The 15173-nt window shown below is 35.2% G+C and overlaps 1 protein-coding gene across 2 annotated transcripts; it reads right to left on the bottom strand.

The window, feature by feature from the left end:
• Positions 1-4758: 4758 nt before the first annotated feature.
• Positions 4759-15089, bottom strand: LOC131521825 (uncharacterized). Of its 2 annotated transcripts, XM_058746912.1 has the most exons (8): positions 11843-15089; positions 9812-9957; positions 9158-9286; positions 9021-9045; positions 7438-7476; positions 7167-7244; positions 6225-6354; positions 4759-6102 (listed from the first exon to the last, which is right to left on the bottom strand). In XM_058746912.1, exons 1-8 carry the CDS (start codon positions 11874-11876, stop codon positions 6054-6056), a joined length of 630 nt encoding a protein of 209 aa, XP_058602895.1. In that variant the 5' UTR covers positions 11877-15089; the 3' UTR covers positions 4759-6053. The 2 variants fall into 2 exon arrangements, with proteins under 2 accessions (XP_058602895.1, XP_058602896.1); XM_058746913.1 differs by lacking the exon at positions 7167-7244.
• Positions 15090-15173: the final 84 nt, after the last annotated feature.

Raw genomic sequence — 15173 nt, 5'->3', positions numbered from 1 at the left:
TCTAAGCCAATGAGCCATTATTTGGAACCTCAATGAAACAGATTTAAAAACATATGAGCAGAAACTCAGAAAGAACCACTTTGAAAGAACTAGAAGAAATAACTGCTACCATACTTTATGTGAGAGGAAACCTGCAATATGGATGCAGACAAACTCATGAAGACAGTCATTCAAAATGCTGTGCTACCATTCTTTATAACTAAGAGTAACGAAGACAAAATGTTGTATGTTAAATGTTAAGTATATAATATGCATAGTTGATCGCTAAATTTAGGGGCTATATGTGCTATAGGCTACAGACTGATTTACAACACGTGAATTCAATTAATTATCCTGAAAGAAATAAAAGTGAAATGAGTGCCTGGTGAAGGGGGAGAAAAATTTAGTATATTTTATAGTTATATATAGACTACAATTCACAAATCATTTTGTGAAAGAACACTTCTTCAAATTATATTTTAAAATGATCATTAGGCCAATTGCTCCTTTATTTTTTTTCTTCAAATTATAGCTAATTTTTTTAGCAATAATTAATTTTAAATCTAGCTTAAATCAAGGTTTATCTAATAATTATTTTGCACCAAACTTTAAACCTTTAAAAATAAGCAGGTTTACATTCTAACCCATCATTTTGATCCTGGATTTAAGTAATATTTGCACCATAACTTTAAACTCAGATTTAAATCTTGATTATGGATTAACTTTAAACTTAACTGAAGTTTAAATAAAATAAAATGCACATGCAATTAAAATATGCAACTGATTGAACAGTGGAGATCTGACAAAAAAAAAAAAAAAAGGTCTCGGAGAGGTGTTTACCAATAAAAATGAATATTAAAGCACATCGAGTTGGTAGAGCTGCGAGGGGTCGTGGCGGGATGCGGATCCGTCACTCATGGTCCACCTCGGTGTCGGACAAACAAAAGAAGTGAGGAATATGTTTAGCATTTCACAGCAGCGGTCACGGTGATGATGAGGCGAGCACCAGTGATCTCCTTTCTCCTGCCCGCTCCATACGTGTGTCTGCTGGGCGGCGATCAAACGGGCAGGGCAGCGCTTTTCACGAGCAGAGATAGCAACTACTTTTTTTCGTATCTCGGTTCTTTTGTTGTAAGTTATGCTATTATTCCATTAATTTATACTAGCATATACTGTATATAAAGCACTCCCTGAACGCAGTCTCTGGCTTACTGCCAGTCAAGCGCAAGCACGCTGCACCCGTCTAGAGTGATAACGACGCTGATCTGATCAAGTCTTTCCGAGTCACAGGGCTCAAGTCCAAGTCAAGTCTCGAGTCATTGCTGTCAAAGTCTAAGTCGAGTCTCAAGTCTTCTTTAATTATGTCGAGTCGAGTCGCAAGTCATCAAATTTGGGACTCGAGTCCGAGTCAAGTCTCGAGTCATGTGACTCGAGTCCACACCCCTGCTAGCTAGCCTATTGTATTAATTTATGTTGTCTCCGGCTGCTCTTTGAGCGTATGTGAGTTCAGGGGGCGTGGCTTTGGACGGCGATTGCAGGGAGGGTGGGACGTTCGCTTTCAGTGCTATCAGGCTAAAGTTAGCATTTTCCGAGATCTCCTACTACACCTTAAATGTAGCTATCAGTATAAGCAGTCAGTTGCTTATATAATCTCTGGACCTCAGCCAGCACCTGGCTGCTTACTCGAAAGGACCAGGTTGTTTTTTCTTTGGAGGTGTGCACTGTGTGTCCAAACGTTTGTGCAAAGTGGAAGGAATAACCATGTTTCACATACATTCTTGGAATTTTATTTATTTATTTTTTGGTGAGCAGAACACCATGTTGGTTGATGAGAAGGGGAATATTTACCATGAAGTGGTTTTGCATGCTGAACAACATAAGATTCTCACCACAGGCTGTCAAATTGATGTTGCATACCGTCTGGAATGTTTGGCTCTTATGCCGAGTTCACACTGCACGATTTTCAAACTGGTCGGATCGCTGTTGTTTTCACACTGCGTGACTATCTGGGGTAGCATTCAGTCGCTGCTGTGTTCACATTGCACGATGGATCGGCGACAGGGGCTTTCACATTGCACGATTTCACAATAGGAAGAATCGCCGACAACTCTGTCTGATCCGCAAACTACGTTTCACAACAAAACACACGCGAGAAGTGATAAGGAAATAACGGGAGAACCCGCGTGCGTCTGCCCGTTGTTCTCGAGCGAGACTGGAAGTATTAAAAAATATAGCCAGCAAATGGTCTGTGCGCTGATTTCCAGCTACAAAAATAAAAACAGATTATGCAGGAGGGAGAAGCAAGGAACAGGGATTGTGTTCTGGTAAATAATAATTTGCAGTACGTTAACTGTTATGCTGATGTTGCGGCTGGTCAAGCGTTTGTGCTTGTTTCTGTATGATATAATTGTACATATTAAAATACTGATATGGTCTATAACTCCTCACCGAACTTCCCTCTGCCCTGTATCTTTGTCTCTCATTGGCTGAAGGTCATCCTGATGTAGTTTTCAGTCAGAAATCATTGCACACAGCGTGATTGTGAATCGCGGACAGCTCCAGATATTTAGCATGCCAAATATTTCACAGGCGTCGGCGACGCATCGGCGATTCCCTCAGATCACGTCTTTGATAATTCACACTGCGCGATTGTCACTCGCGTGAACGAGCTCCGATTTGCCTCCGATGTCGGGCATTTGTCGGCGATTTATCAAAACCTGTCGGCGAGTGAAAAATCGTGCTAAAATCGTGCAGTGTGAACTCGGCATTAAGGCTGAATGTGGTATTGCTGTTAGTGCTTATTTGATGCATACCAATTCCACATAACTGATGAACTTTCATAACCTTTGATGCCTAAATGTACCAAATTGTCCATCATAGGTTTTCTCGGTGGTCAACTGTAACTAGTAGCCTACTGGTTCTTTCGGTTCCTTTTTTGGTGAACATTTGAGCTTGAAGTCTTTTAGCTATTTTAGCACTACTTTCTGAGTACTTTCTAAATTAATGTTGTTTTTATGTACTTGCATTTGTGTGCAAGAACCTTTTTATTTTATTTATAATAAAATAAAATACGTCTCCCACAGCACCTGTTGCAATGGTCGCAGAAAATGCATTCATTTTATTGAACACTGTCACACACTCACTCACGCACATTCATAGACTCAGCTATGGTGAAGTTCCCAGGTACAGGCAGAACTCATGTTGTGACGTATGCTGTCATTGGCATTGCTGTGCTACTTGGCTTTGTTACCATGACAATCATTTACATGTACAGACATCAAAGGCTCTGTCTGCACAGCGTGTGTGAACGCGCTGATGACGTATCCTGTCTGCGCGAACAGGGTGAACAGGTTATTTATTTTATTTTTATTTTTATTTTTTAGAGATTTTTGATTTTTCGAACGAATGGAGAATATTTTCTCAGGTGTGTATGACATTCTGGTAAAGCATGTGCTTAAAATGCACGTACCAAAATATAAGATGAGCCACACAAGCAGGAAATAGAAGTCGGTTTCTATAGAAGTAGGTTTTGAGCTTTGTAAAGTGTGACCGTTTATACAGTCATTATCGAGGCTTATGGTTTCCGCTAGACTAGAGCATGAACTCATCATCCTCGATGACTCACTCGTTGGTCATAGCAGTCGCATATTTGGTGTAAAGAGTAAGAGGAAACCATACTTGAGTAAACGTACAGATACCTTACAGTGAAAATTACTCAACTACAAGTTGCAAGTCACCAATTCCAAAACAACTGGAGTACAAGTCTTAGAGTATCTGATTTTAACAGTACTCAAGTATTTTACTTAGGCTATACTAAATATAAGCTGCTGCAGAAAAGCTATAGGTGCCATGTAAAATGTAATGTGTACCTGCAAATGTAGTTGAGTAAAGAGTACAGATACTCATTCAAAAAATTAGTGAAGTAGAGAGTAAAACTTGCTAATATCTTTGATACTCAGTAAAACTACAAAGGATCCGAAAAGATACTCAAATACAGTAATTAGTTACATTTACTCCAATACTTTACACCTCTGCATATTTCCTGCTTGTGTGGCTGTGAGAACGTTTTCCTGCTGATTAAGCTACTTTCATTTAAGAACAATGCGTGTTTATATTGTTTCTCAATTCTTGTTTGTATTATCTTATTTAATAATTTTAATCTTATTTTGAGTTTGTTTCTATAGACTATAGCAGAAACATGGAATTAAATTGAAATTCTGAAGTTCAATTAAAATATTGACAACATTAATGTGGGAGTGCAGTTTATGAATTCCTGCACTCTTGCTCTTAAAAAGGCATTTATCTACTTTTATATTCTGGATTTTTTTTTTAGAAAGTGATAGATTATTTCAGAAAATCAACTATAGAAAACATCAGTACAAGCTAATACATACAACTGCTATATGCTACTCTCATGGGATAAAACCATCAAAGAAACAAATGCGTTATTTATTTATTTATTATTGAATTCAGGTGGATAAATAGGTTACAGCATTATTTAGGAACCATCTAAACACGAGGCAAAAAACCTTACCTTTAAGTAAAAAAGTTTCAGAAAGCATAATTTTTTATGTTAAAAGAGGTATTTAAAATGATTTTGCTCTGCCCCTTAGTAAACCCAAATAATTCAAACCATAACATGTCAAGAGGTAACTGTTTAAAATAATCTGCAGTTTTGAATACTGAAACTTGAACTATGATACTCCACTGTCTGCATGTGTTGTGTGTTGTTACTCCTAACAGAGTGGGGTGCAAAATAAGCAAACACTGATATTTAACTCTTTTTTCATCAATTTATTGGGAAATCAAATTTACTGGTTCAAAATATATATATGCCACGATCTCCCATCACAACCTGCAATCTAGTCCAGTAAGCACACTGGATTATAACTTCATTTTCCATCAGGTCATATTTTTAACATGTTTAAAAGCATTTGAAGAGTTTATTTGACAGAAAACAGATAACTTAAATTTTCAAAAATCATGTTTTTTTTATTATGTTATCATGTTTTTATTGTGTTATATAGTGGTAGTTAGCTGTATTTAGTTATTTTTTAACCAAATCAAAATAACCCAACTGCAGTTTGATTGAGATTAATTGAAATGCACAATGAAAAAACATGATGGAGTTATATGTTTTTGCAAATGAACACTTCATTTGTTGATGATACATGAAAGCAAAAATGAAAAGTGAAAATCATGACAAATGCATGTGCAAAGTGCACACACAAGTTGGTATTGGTGGTTTATGGGGACTCCATAGGCATAATGGTTTTTATACTGTACACACTGTATTTTCTATCACTCTATATCACTCTACCCCTTACAGAAAATTTTGTGCATTTTTAGATTTTCAAAAAACACCATTTAGTATGATTTTTAAGCCTTTTGAATTAGGGGGCCAAGGCAGTGTCCTTGTAAACCACCTTCACATTGTAATACCTCTGTCATACCATTATGCATGTTGTGTCTCATAAACCACCCAAACCAGTGCACACACCATGAACACACTCAGTCGTAGGTATTGAAGGTGGAAGAGAGTTCTGTTCATTCACTCACACCACCTACAACTCCTGCCAGTACTGAAGTAATTAAGAAAACCCGCTGATTCACATTATTCTAGCTATTTTATCTGTATATACATAATAATAATGATATATATATATAGATAGATAGATAATGATAATAATACTATATAATAATATCAACAATACATCTGTATATAATGTCATATATACTAATGGATATTTTATGTTAACAAGTGTGTTAATATTCTGTTATAAATCTTCAATATTTTATAGATTAATGATTAGATAATAATATAGACTGATATAAAGAGTAATATAATATAATATATTCATAACAATAATTAATAGTATTATTTTTTAAGCTTCCACAGCTGTATTACATAATAAACAGCTCTCACTCATGCTTATACTGTAAAAATTTGATGACCTGCAATTGTTACCTTAAAGAGCTGTTTCTACCTGGTTTAACCCCCCCAAAAATGTAGATGTTACAATTTTTAGGTTACCATTTTTTTCAGTATATTTTGAGCGAGCATGAATTGATTTTTATTTGTCAGTTGGGCTTTCATTCTTTGGCACTGCTTTCCAAATCCACCTGAAAACATTCAAAATAACAGAAATGAGAACATAATATATTACATGTGCTGTAATATTTTATATTTGTCAACAGTTACATTTTTACTTCTCTGAATTGATAAAAAACATTTTTTTCTTTACCTAAAGGTAACATTTGAAGATTGGCACTTTCTTCGGAGACAGATGACACTGATGATGATGATGATGATTATTATGATGGCGACACCACCAGTGATATAGATAATGCGTTGATCAACAGGTGCTTGAGGGGCTAGAGAGATATAGAAACAAAGCTTTAGACTAACCTTGCAACTCACAGCTCTAATCAAACAAAAGCAGGTAAAAAGTACAAATTCACAGACATTTATTTATTGCAAAAATCAATAACAAAAACATACCACAATGTCCTTTAATTTCACTTCTCCGCAGTGAACAGTGTAAAATTAATTTTTGCAGGTGGAGCTAGAACTTATTCCTCACTTGCTATTAAAAATATACATAAATATCAGTAGCATGCTATTGTCATTTCTATTGGAGATTTTTAAGCACTGCTTTCCCCCCGCTCCACTCAGACCTGTGCAAACACATCTACTTTTCAGATCCTGTTAGCAACTTAAACTATGTGAAGTATATAAAAGCACAGTCCTCTCTTATTCAAAAACAATGTTCTCAAGTTCAACAAACAATGTTCCTTTGTGTCAAACAAAAACGACACATATTTAATTAGTATCTGCATACAGTCTAATGAAAAGACTGAAATAACATTATAAATATGAGTATCGTGACCTAAATGCATAATCAAGATTGTCTTACTATGACTCACACCTCAAACTGAAGCAGTAAGAATGTAACTTATCACACACACATACACACACACAAACACACACACAAACAAACACACAAAATCATTCAGTCACAAAAATGACTCTCTGTGGTCATTAAAAATCCCATGACACTCATCGTAAAGAGTAGGGGTGTAACCCCGGTGTCCTGGCCATATTCCCTCCACTGGCCCTTGTCAATCATGGCCTCCTAATAATCCCCATCCACTTGATTGGCTCTATGGCTGTCTCTCCTCTCCACCTGTAGCTGGTGTGTGGTGAGCGCACTGGCGCCGTTGTCCTGTGGCTGCCGTCGCATCATCCAAGTGGATGCTGCACACTGGTGGTGGTTCAGGAGAGACCCCCCCACATGATTGTAAAGCGCTTTGGGTGTATTGCAATACACAATAAAGCGCTATATAAATGCCTCATTCATTCATTCATTTAACAAGAGGCTATTCATAACTCCATTACATTGTTAGTAAAAACTGGCTTTGAAAGAATACTGCACAGCCTCATTTATCGGATCTCACCTGGAGTAGTTCTGAGCAGGTCCAAAACGTTACAAGGATCTGGAATGCAAAACAAACATTATTTGTTATTGTCAACTCGAATATCAAACCTCACTCAGTATTAATCACACATACAATCCGTACTCATTCAACCAAACCACTGAAACCGTAAAGCGTTCATGATGACTCATAATGTCACCAAATTCATGTCCTTCTGCTGGCACCTTTTTTTTAAAGTAATGTTCCTGGATGGGGTGGAGCAGGTTTGTGCCTTGGGAGTTTCCTGAAATAAACAATGGCAAATACCACTGTGTATTCACTTTAAAATAATGATACAGGACACTTAGTGGTTCTTGTGGGCTTACAATGTAACACTTGAGTAATTAGTGAGGGCTTGACAGTCATTTCACAAGTAATTTAATACGGTTTTTTTTTCTCATGTTGTGATTAGTAATTAATTGTTTATTCTTTATTAATTGGTTATAGTTAGCAAGTAGTTCTCAATGATGATATTTTTATTTAGTAATTACTGAATACCTAATAAGGAACTACCTTTGTCCTATATTTGCTATTACTTACTGCTTAGTTAATATTACTTCCATATTAGTTAATAGTATTAAGTGTTAATGTAGTACTCCATATTACTTCCTGCTTGTTAACAGAGCTAAAATAAAGTGTGGCCTGCTCTATCATTCTGACACAATTTTGACCAAATAGCATATACTTAAGAAAATCAATAACGGGTTAAAGAAAGAAAAGTGCAAACGAATTCACCCTCAGTCCATCCACTATCTAGAGTTCAAACAGCTGATAAAAGCATCAAAATAATCCACAAGTCATCCACATGACTCCAGTCTATCAGTTAATGTGTTTTGAAACAAAAAGCTACGTGTTTGTCATAAACAAATCTATGATTAAGCCTTTTTTTTTAAACTTCAAACTATTGCTTCCAGCTAAAATACAAGTCCCCTATCCATAATATTGCTTTTTTTCTAGTGAAAATGTTGTCTTATGCAATGATCAAGCACTGTTTACAAGCTAAAAAACATATATTTTAGTGGATTTTGATGTGAGGGGACAACAGGGGTTGGACTTGTTCACTGGAGGAAGTGTTTTAATGGAGTATTTTAACCGGAAGCAACAGTCAAAACAAATGCTAAGTTTTTGAAGGTGCAGTTTCTTTCCATTCACTGACAGAAAAACGTCCGAGTTTGTTAGTCTTTATCCAACAGCAGTATCGCGTTTGTGATTAATAGACAGAGATGTGCTGTTCAGAACCTCCTTGATTATACACGGTGATGAAGCATGTAAAGGGAAGTGTCGAGGAGAATTGGGATGTCACTATTCTCTCAATTGCAAATCCGGCAGTTTCAGAAAGACAGGTAAGAAAAATGTATATTCATCTAAACTGGGCAGTTTGTTTTGAGTTCTTGCAGTATCTTGCAGTTTTTATTGAGTAACCTCATATATGTGTAAATATCAAGAACATTTTGATTCTCCATTTTATGACCTCTTAAAACATTGCTTTGATGTTCAGTTGTTGAATGTGATATTAACTCAAAATAAAAACATTATAACCATTATATTAAATGAAACCAACATACCATGACAACTGGCAGTGTAAGCATGCTGTTGAATCAAAAGAAAGAGGAACACAGAGAGAAGAAAAGAAACATTACCAATCTCTCAAAACGAAACAACATAATTATCATATTTAGTCCATGGCCATAATGATGTTTACCAGTTGACAGTCCTTTCGATATGTGATGACTTTCTCATCTGGGGTTTGTTTGAGGATTAACTTCTGGGGTTCAAGATACACTACCTTCGTCTCATCCACATTTCCATGTTCGTCAACCACAACGTATTCCTGCAAACACAGACACACAGTGCTTTCTTGTATTCTTTGCACATGCACAATCCTGCCTATTTTATGCTGCTTGCAATATAACCCACTTCAGAATGTCAAATTTGTTTGTATCTGTTCTCTGTATAGTTGTTTCGTCAATAAATCTACAGCACAGTTTCAAATGAATTTATTATATCTTTTATTATTATGTAATTAAATTAAACAAACTGTGCCAAGAAAAAAATACTTGATCGTGTGCTTGCACAGAAATTGTAATTTCTGTGGGGTTTTCTGACTTTTGGCACAGGTCATTTCTTTGCACTTCCTCCACCGACATTGTCATTGGCCACTTCACAATGCGGCTTCAAACTGTATTTGTGAAAGCTGATATTCAGATTTACAAAATAAAATATTCCAAAATGTGCTAATTTAATGCCACAATGCCTGGAAGGCAAATGGTTTATTGTGACAATATTTGAAAAAAATAAAATAATAAAATAATAATAATAATAATAAAAAGACATTGAGAGAGCGATCAGTACTCACCATTGCTGACCATGTTGGTGTACAGAAGGCTCCAGGTGGCTCATTGAGATGATAGGAAACCGAGAGGTTTGTCAAAACTTCAAAACAACACTTCAAGTTTGAACCATATCCCTTCACTGAGTGATTTGAGAGAACGGAAATAAAGCCTGTTCAAGGAGAAAAGACAAACTGATGACACCCTATCAATGTTACTAAAACAGTATAAAAATGAGAACAGAATTATCAGAACATATGATTGTTTTTATCTATAATAATCACTTCTATCATCACATTTTTTTTTTTGTTTAATACCTATTTTGGATTTAAAAAAACACTTGACTGATATGATTATTTTTATGTGTGACTAATATATGATTAATTTATTTAAAAGATTAATTAGATCTGTTATTACTACTTTGATATAAACAAACAAACTTGATTAGAACTCTATTTTTCCAGCGTTTTATGTAGGCCTATGTTAAGTTATTGGCCACGAGGCAAGCCAATATTCAAGAGATTCAAGAGGGGAACAAAGAATCAGATAGAATCATGTTATGCACTCTGCAAGTCACACTTCCTTATAGCTGCCTTCTTAAAATTGTGGTGTACATGCGGTTTGAAACTGGTGAGATTGATTGAGTGGGAGGAACTAATTTGCAAGTTCAAGTCCTCGTATACTCCGTGAGTAGGTGCCTATGAAATCCTTCTATTTTTTCCCAAATTCGTTTTATTTATGTATGTATCTATGTATGTATGTATGCATTTATTTATACATTTCACTTTTTCCATTTGAATTTTTCTGGATTCTGTTTTTTTCCCCCATTTGAGTTTTTCTGGTCTCCTTTTTAAATGATTAAATGACATATTATTAAACAAAAAGAATGTCTAATTAAATCAAATCATGAAACTTATACAATTTAAAAAATATATATTTTTTTTAATTAACAAAAATCACATATTTAGGGCCCTATAAAATGTTTTATTTTTCTCACATTCTGTTTTGTTACCAAATTCTGTGTTTAAGTAGGCTATGTCTAATTATTTGAATGCAAACATTTATTTTTACACCAAAGCAGGCGTCTGTTGTTTTGTTGTTGTACATTACCAATAGTAATGTATTTTCTAAAACAGGCCACAAAGTCATCTATATTGAGTATGTAAAATATATAATGATACCCTTAAAAGTGCAACGTATCCCCTGAGAAACAAACATTTAGAGACAGATTTTGTAAAATGTAAAATTAAACACAACATAATAAGCTAATGCTTAACAACAACTTTTTAAACATGCAATTCCCCTCAAAATATTGGAAATATGTGAAATACATCAACTTTTATATGAGGGTGAGTATATTCCCACAGGTGGCCGTGATGTTTTAAACGCTGCTAAGAGCTAAACAATCACCAGATCTAAATATTCACTGTTCACACACACACAAACTTTTACACATGAAACGAAGACATCGACATGCACTGTCACTGCCCCTCCCTATTGCCTCTCAAATTAAAAAATTAGGGTTAAGACAAAAGACATTTAAGCCATTTTGATTATCAAAGATGAGTTTTAAGAGATAGCCTAAAATTAGTGACTGCAGGGAAACAGTTACTAGGCTACATTAGTAGTGGTTACTAAAATCACTTGGGAAAAACAGTTTTATACTGTCTATTTTATTATTATTATTATTATCATTTTAATTAATGTTGTATTATTATTAAGTTTCCGAAAGTCTAAAGAAGGAAGTAACGTTAACTCGAGTCGAGAGCAAAGAAGCCATCGGCGCTAAACCGAGCTATCACCTGTTCTCAGACACCTGGCCATTAATCATAGCGATTAGTGCTCTTTACTCAAAGTCGCTTTGAAAAGATAATCGTATAACTATAATTTAATATCTAATTGTAAAATGAAGTCTGAATAAATGCATTTTAGCAATAGGCTATTTTCACTTTTGGCTAGCCAAACGAAACAAAAGATAGTCTGCTGCACGCAAATTAACAATAGGCTACTAAGGTTATTCTAACAAAATGAAGAACTGTAAGGTTAGGTATACTTACAGAGTATTTTTACTCCGAATTCCTTTACATCCATCCTGTGGGATTTGTGTAGACTAGACGGATTTTTAATAAATGATTTACAGAGCTCCGAACACGTTCAAGCTTAACTGTAGTTTGACAGATAACAGAGATCTTGTTCTTATCATCAGTCTTTTTAATGTCTGCGATCCCGCAGGTCGCGGGCGGGGGAGCTTCCAGTTTCCTGTATGTTTCGTGTTAAAGCTGCAGCATGCTCAGATCACGGAAACGGTTCGCAGCAAGGTAATTACGAAGTTAAGAAGTTAAGTTTAGAATATCCTATGCACATTTTATAGATCGTGTCGTGCAAACATTGCCTGGCCAAAAAAGTCGCTGTCTGGATTTGAATCATTTAAGATGAAAAGATTTTAAGATTAATTCATTACTGAAGTAATTTATATGTTTCTTGCATGTTGTATGTTAGGAAACAATTCTTTTAACACTGAATGATGCAGTGTGTATCCTTTTATTTCTCAAACAACCATGTTGGAAGACCCACGTTCATGTTCCAGGGTGACAATACTAAGATTCACCAGGCTGAGGGACAGACCACAGCAGAGTCCTCACCTTAACCCCACTGACAGACTTGGAGATGCGTTGGAGTAGACTTTACACTGCCCGTCTATATAAAAGTTGCACACTCTATTTGTTGGATATATATATTGTGCATTCATTGTGGTTTTCTTTCAACATCACAACCTTTATTTCCATCAAGAGTTGCATTCATTTGGGGATCTTGTGTTAACTCACTCTACACGTGAACATGACGTGTGATTGACTGGAACTCACTGAGGTTGGAGGTAGGAGGACATTTCAGCTCAGATATCCCACTTCTGACCACGCCTCCAATGTGGCATTGGTAGACAGTTTTAGTTTCACATCCTTTGTTTGGACTATTTTGAAGGATGCATCAGGTGTATCCTTCATGTCCTTCAATCACCCACAATCCTTTGCACAAATTCAACTTCATGAAATAATTAATTAGCTGAAAATGACATGGCACTGTAATGCAAGACAAAAAAAGATGATTTTGGAGATGAAGGCATTGTTTTTTGTTTTGTTGTAAATGAATCACATAATGCTAAACTGTGCATAATGTAAACCACTGGGAGACCACAGATGATTGTCATTACATGTATTGCATTAATATAAAGTCAGTATATATATATATATATATATATATATATATATATACAAGGATTTTTAACCCATAAGAACCCACGGTGACGCGAGTGTCACAAACACTGGTGATTATCTGAAAAGGTCTTTTTAAAGCATTATCCCTCACTTTCAACTCAGGAAGTCCCTAAGTGACATATAATGAACATCCAGGTTCAGTCATGTGACGATGTGTGCATTTTTGTTGCCATGGCAACATTTCCAAAATGGCGTCCTGTCTGGTTAGCATATGTTGCAGTATCAGCAATTGTTAAAATGCTTGTTTTTGTTACTAAAGGTATGTTTCAACCCCTAGATTACTCTTAACCTGATTTTAATACATTTCTTGAACAAACTGATATAAAACAAGTTACAAAGATATTGTGGTGACACACATGTCACATCGGGCTCTTAACCTTATAAAAGTAGGTGGAATCTTGATGTGACGTATTTGTCACATTAAGAAAAATGGTAAAAATGGTAATGAGCTGCTCAATTAATTTAGCGGATTCAATTATTTTAGTGGTTATATATTTCCTGCTGCTCATTTCAAAGCATATTTTAACTTGCATGTTTAACATGTTTACCTCCAGTGTGAAGTAGCTATTTATTTTTATTCAGTTTGCACATTTTCGAGATGTGAAAAAAAAACAATCAAAAAATTAATTTTTTTAAAGTCTATTTGAGCATAAAAAACAACATGGGGCAATTAATTTAAGATTTTTGTTGCTGATTTGACATATGTAATAATTTAATTGTGAGTTCAGCGAGCAGTTTTTGAGATTTCAGGATTCCCCCATTCATTAAGATAGGTCTTGTACGAGCTGCCCGGAGGTGTTGCAAATATGGCCACAGAGTGAAGAGAATTTCCTCGAAAGGGAGTTTGTTTTAAAATGATTTATTTTCATTTAAATTTTTTATGATTTAATTAATTGTCAGCTTTTCATTAAACTCACAAACCCCCTGCAATTCCTTTACGAACCCTGGTTTGGGAAATCTTGATAATGTTTAATGCACTTCATGTTGTAAATTACAATGAATGGAACAAGTTTTCTTACTCTTTGCATTTTTCACATCATTATGGTACAAGATAATGCTATTTAAATCAATTTGATAAACAAGTTAAATCAAAAGTAATCTAAAAGTAATCTGATTATATTACCTAAAATGTGTAATGTAATGGATTACATTACTGACTACAATTTTTGTCATGTAATCCGGAATCAGTAACGGATTACAATTTGTAAGTAATCTACCCAGCTCTGTTTAGCAGACAATGACTTTGCAGGCAGCGTTTGTGCATGATGGTGTCTCATGAATCGGTTCGGACACATTTTTAAGGCATCATAACAGGTTTATGATCTACAACCAAAATAGAGAGAATAGCAAATATTTAATTACTACAACACTAATTTCTTGCTAGAAATGACATCAAAAGTGAAAAAATTGGTCACAAACTGACCACCAATCGCAACTTTCAGACACCATTTTTATTTTTTTTAGTTCAACTGTCATGGAATAGGATTGTGGGATATTAAAGGAAGTCAAGGATACATCTGCCTTCAAAAAATGGTCAAACTGAGGCATCTCAGGAGACAGGAAGTGAAGCTAACATTGGATTCAGAAGTGGCTTGATGTTTTCCTGACTTGGAGTGCATCTTCCAAAGGCAGCATTTTTCAATCTCAATCTCATGTTTCATTTAAAACAATCTCTTGCTGTACTTGTTGGGCATTTGGTACTGCTGTAAAGCAATCCGGGCTTTTCACAGAATTTTGAACCTAAAACTTACATTATTAGCATCGGTGTACATTATTAGCAAATTGGTATTTCAAGGTAAAAAAGGTTAAAAAAAAAAAGAAGCTAACTTAACTAGTTTGTTTGGAAACTCCCTGTGATCGAGGGAGCATGTACACTAACTTTACAGTTAAGTTACAGTTATGTTTACATATTAATATAATCACAGTCATGGAATGGGAGTGAACAGGTTTTGCCAGCTCTAGCTTTTCAGAGTCATTACATTGCCTTAATGCTTTAAGCAAAATAAAGAGAAGATGTGTGGAAAAGTCCCTATGATTGATAGGTGTAAGCATAACATATTTCATACTGGAAATGTCATTTCAAACATTACCATCTTCACCTTCTGAGAAAAAGTGT

This window comes from Onychostoma macrolepis, chromosome 16, assembly GCF_012432095.1.
Source record: "Onychostoma macrolepis isolate SWU-2019 chromosome 16, ASM1243209v1, whole genome shotgun sequence".
NCBI lineage: Eukaryota > Metazoa > Chordata > Actinopteri > Cypriniformes > Cyprinidae > Onychostoma > Onychostoma macrolepis.
The sequence above is the reverse complement of the archived record's forward strand: the minus strand, read 5'-3'. Positions and strand labels throughout refer to the sequence as shown.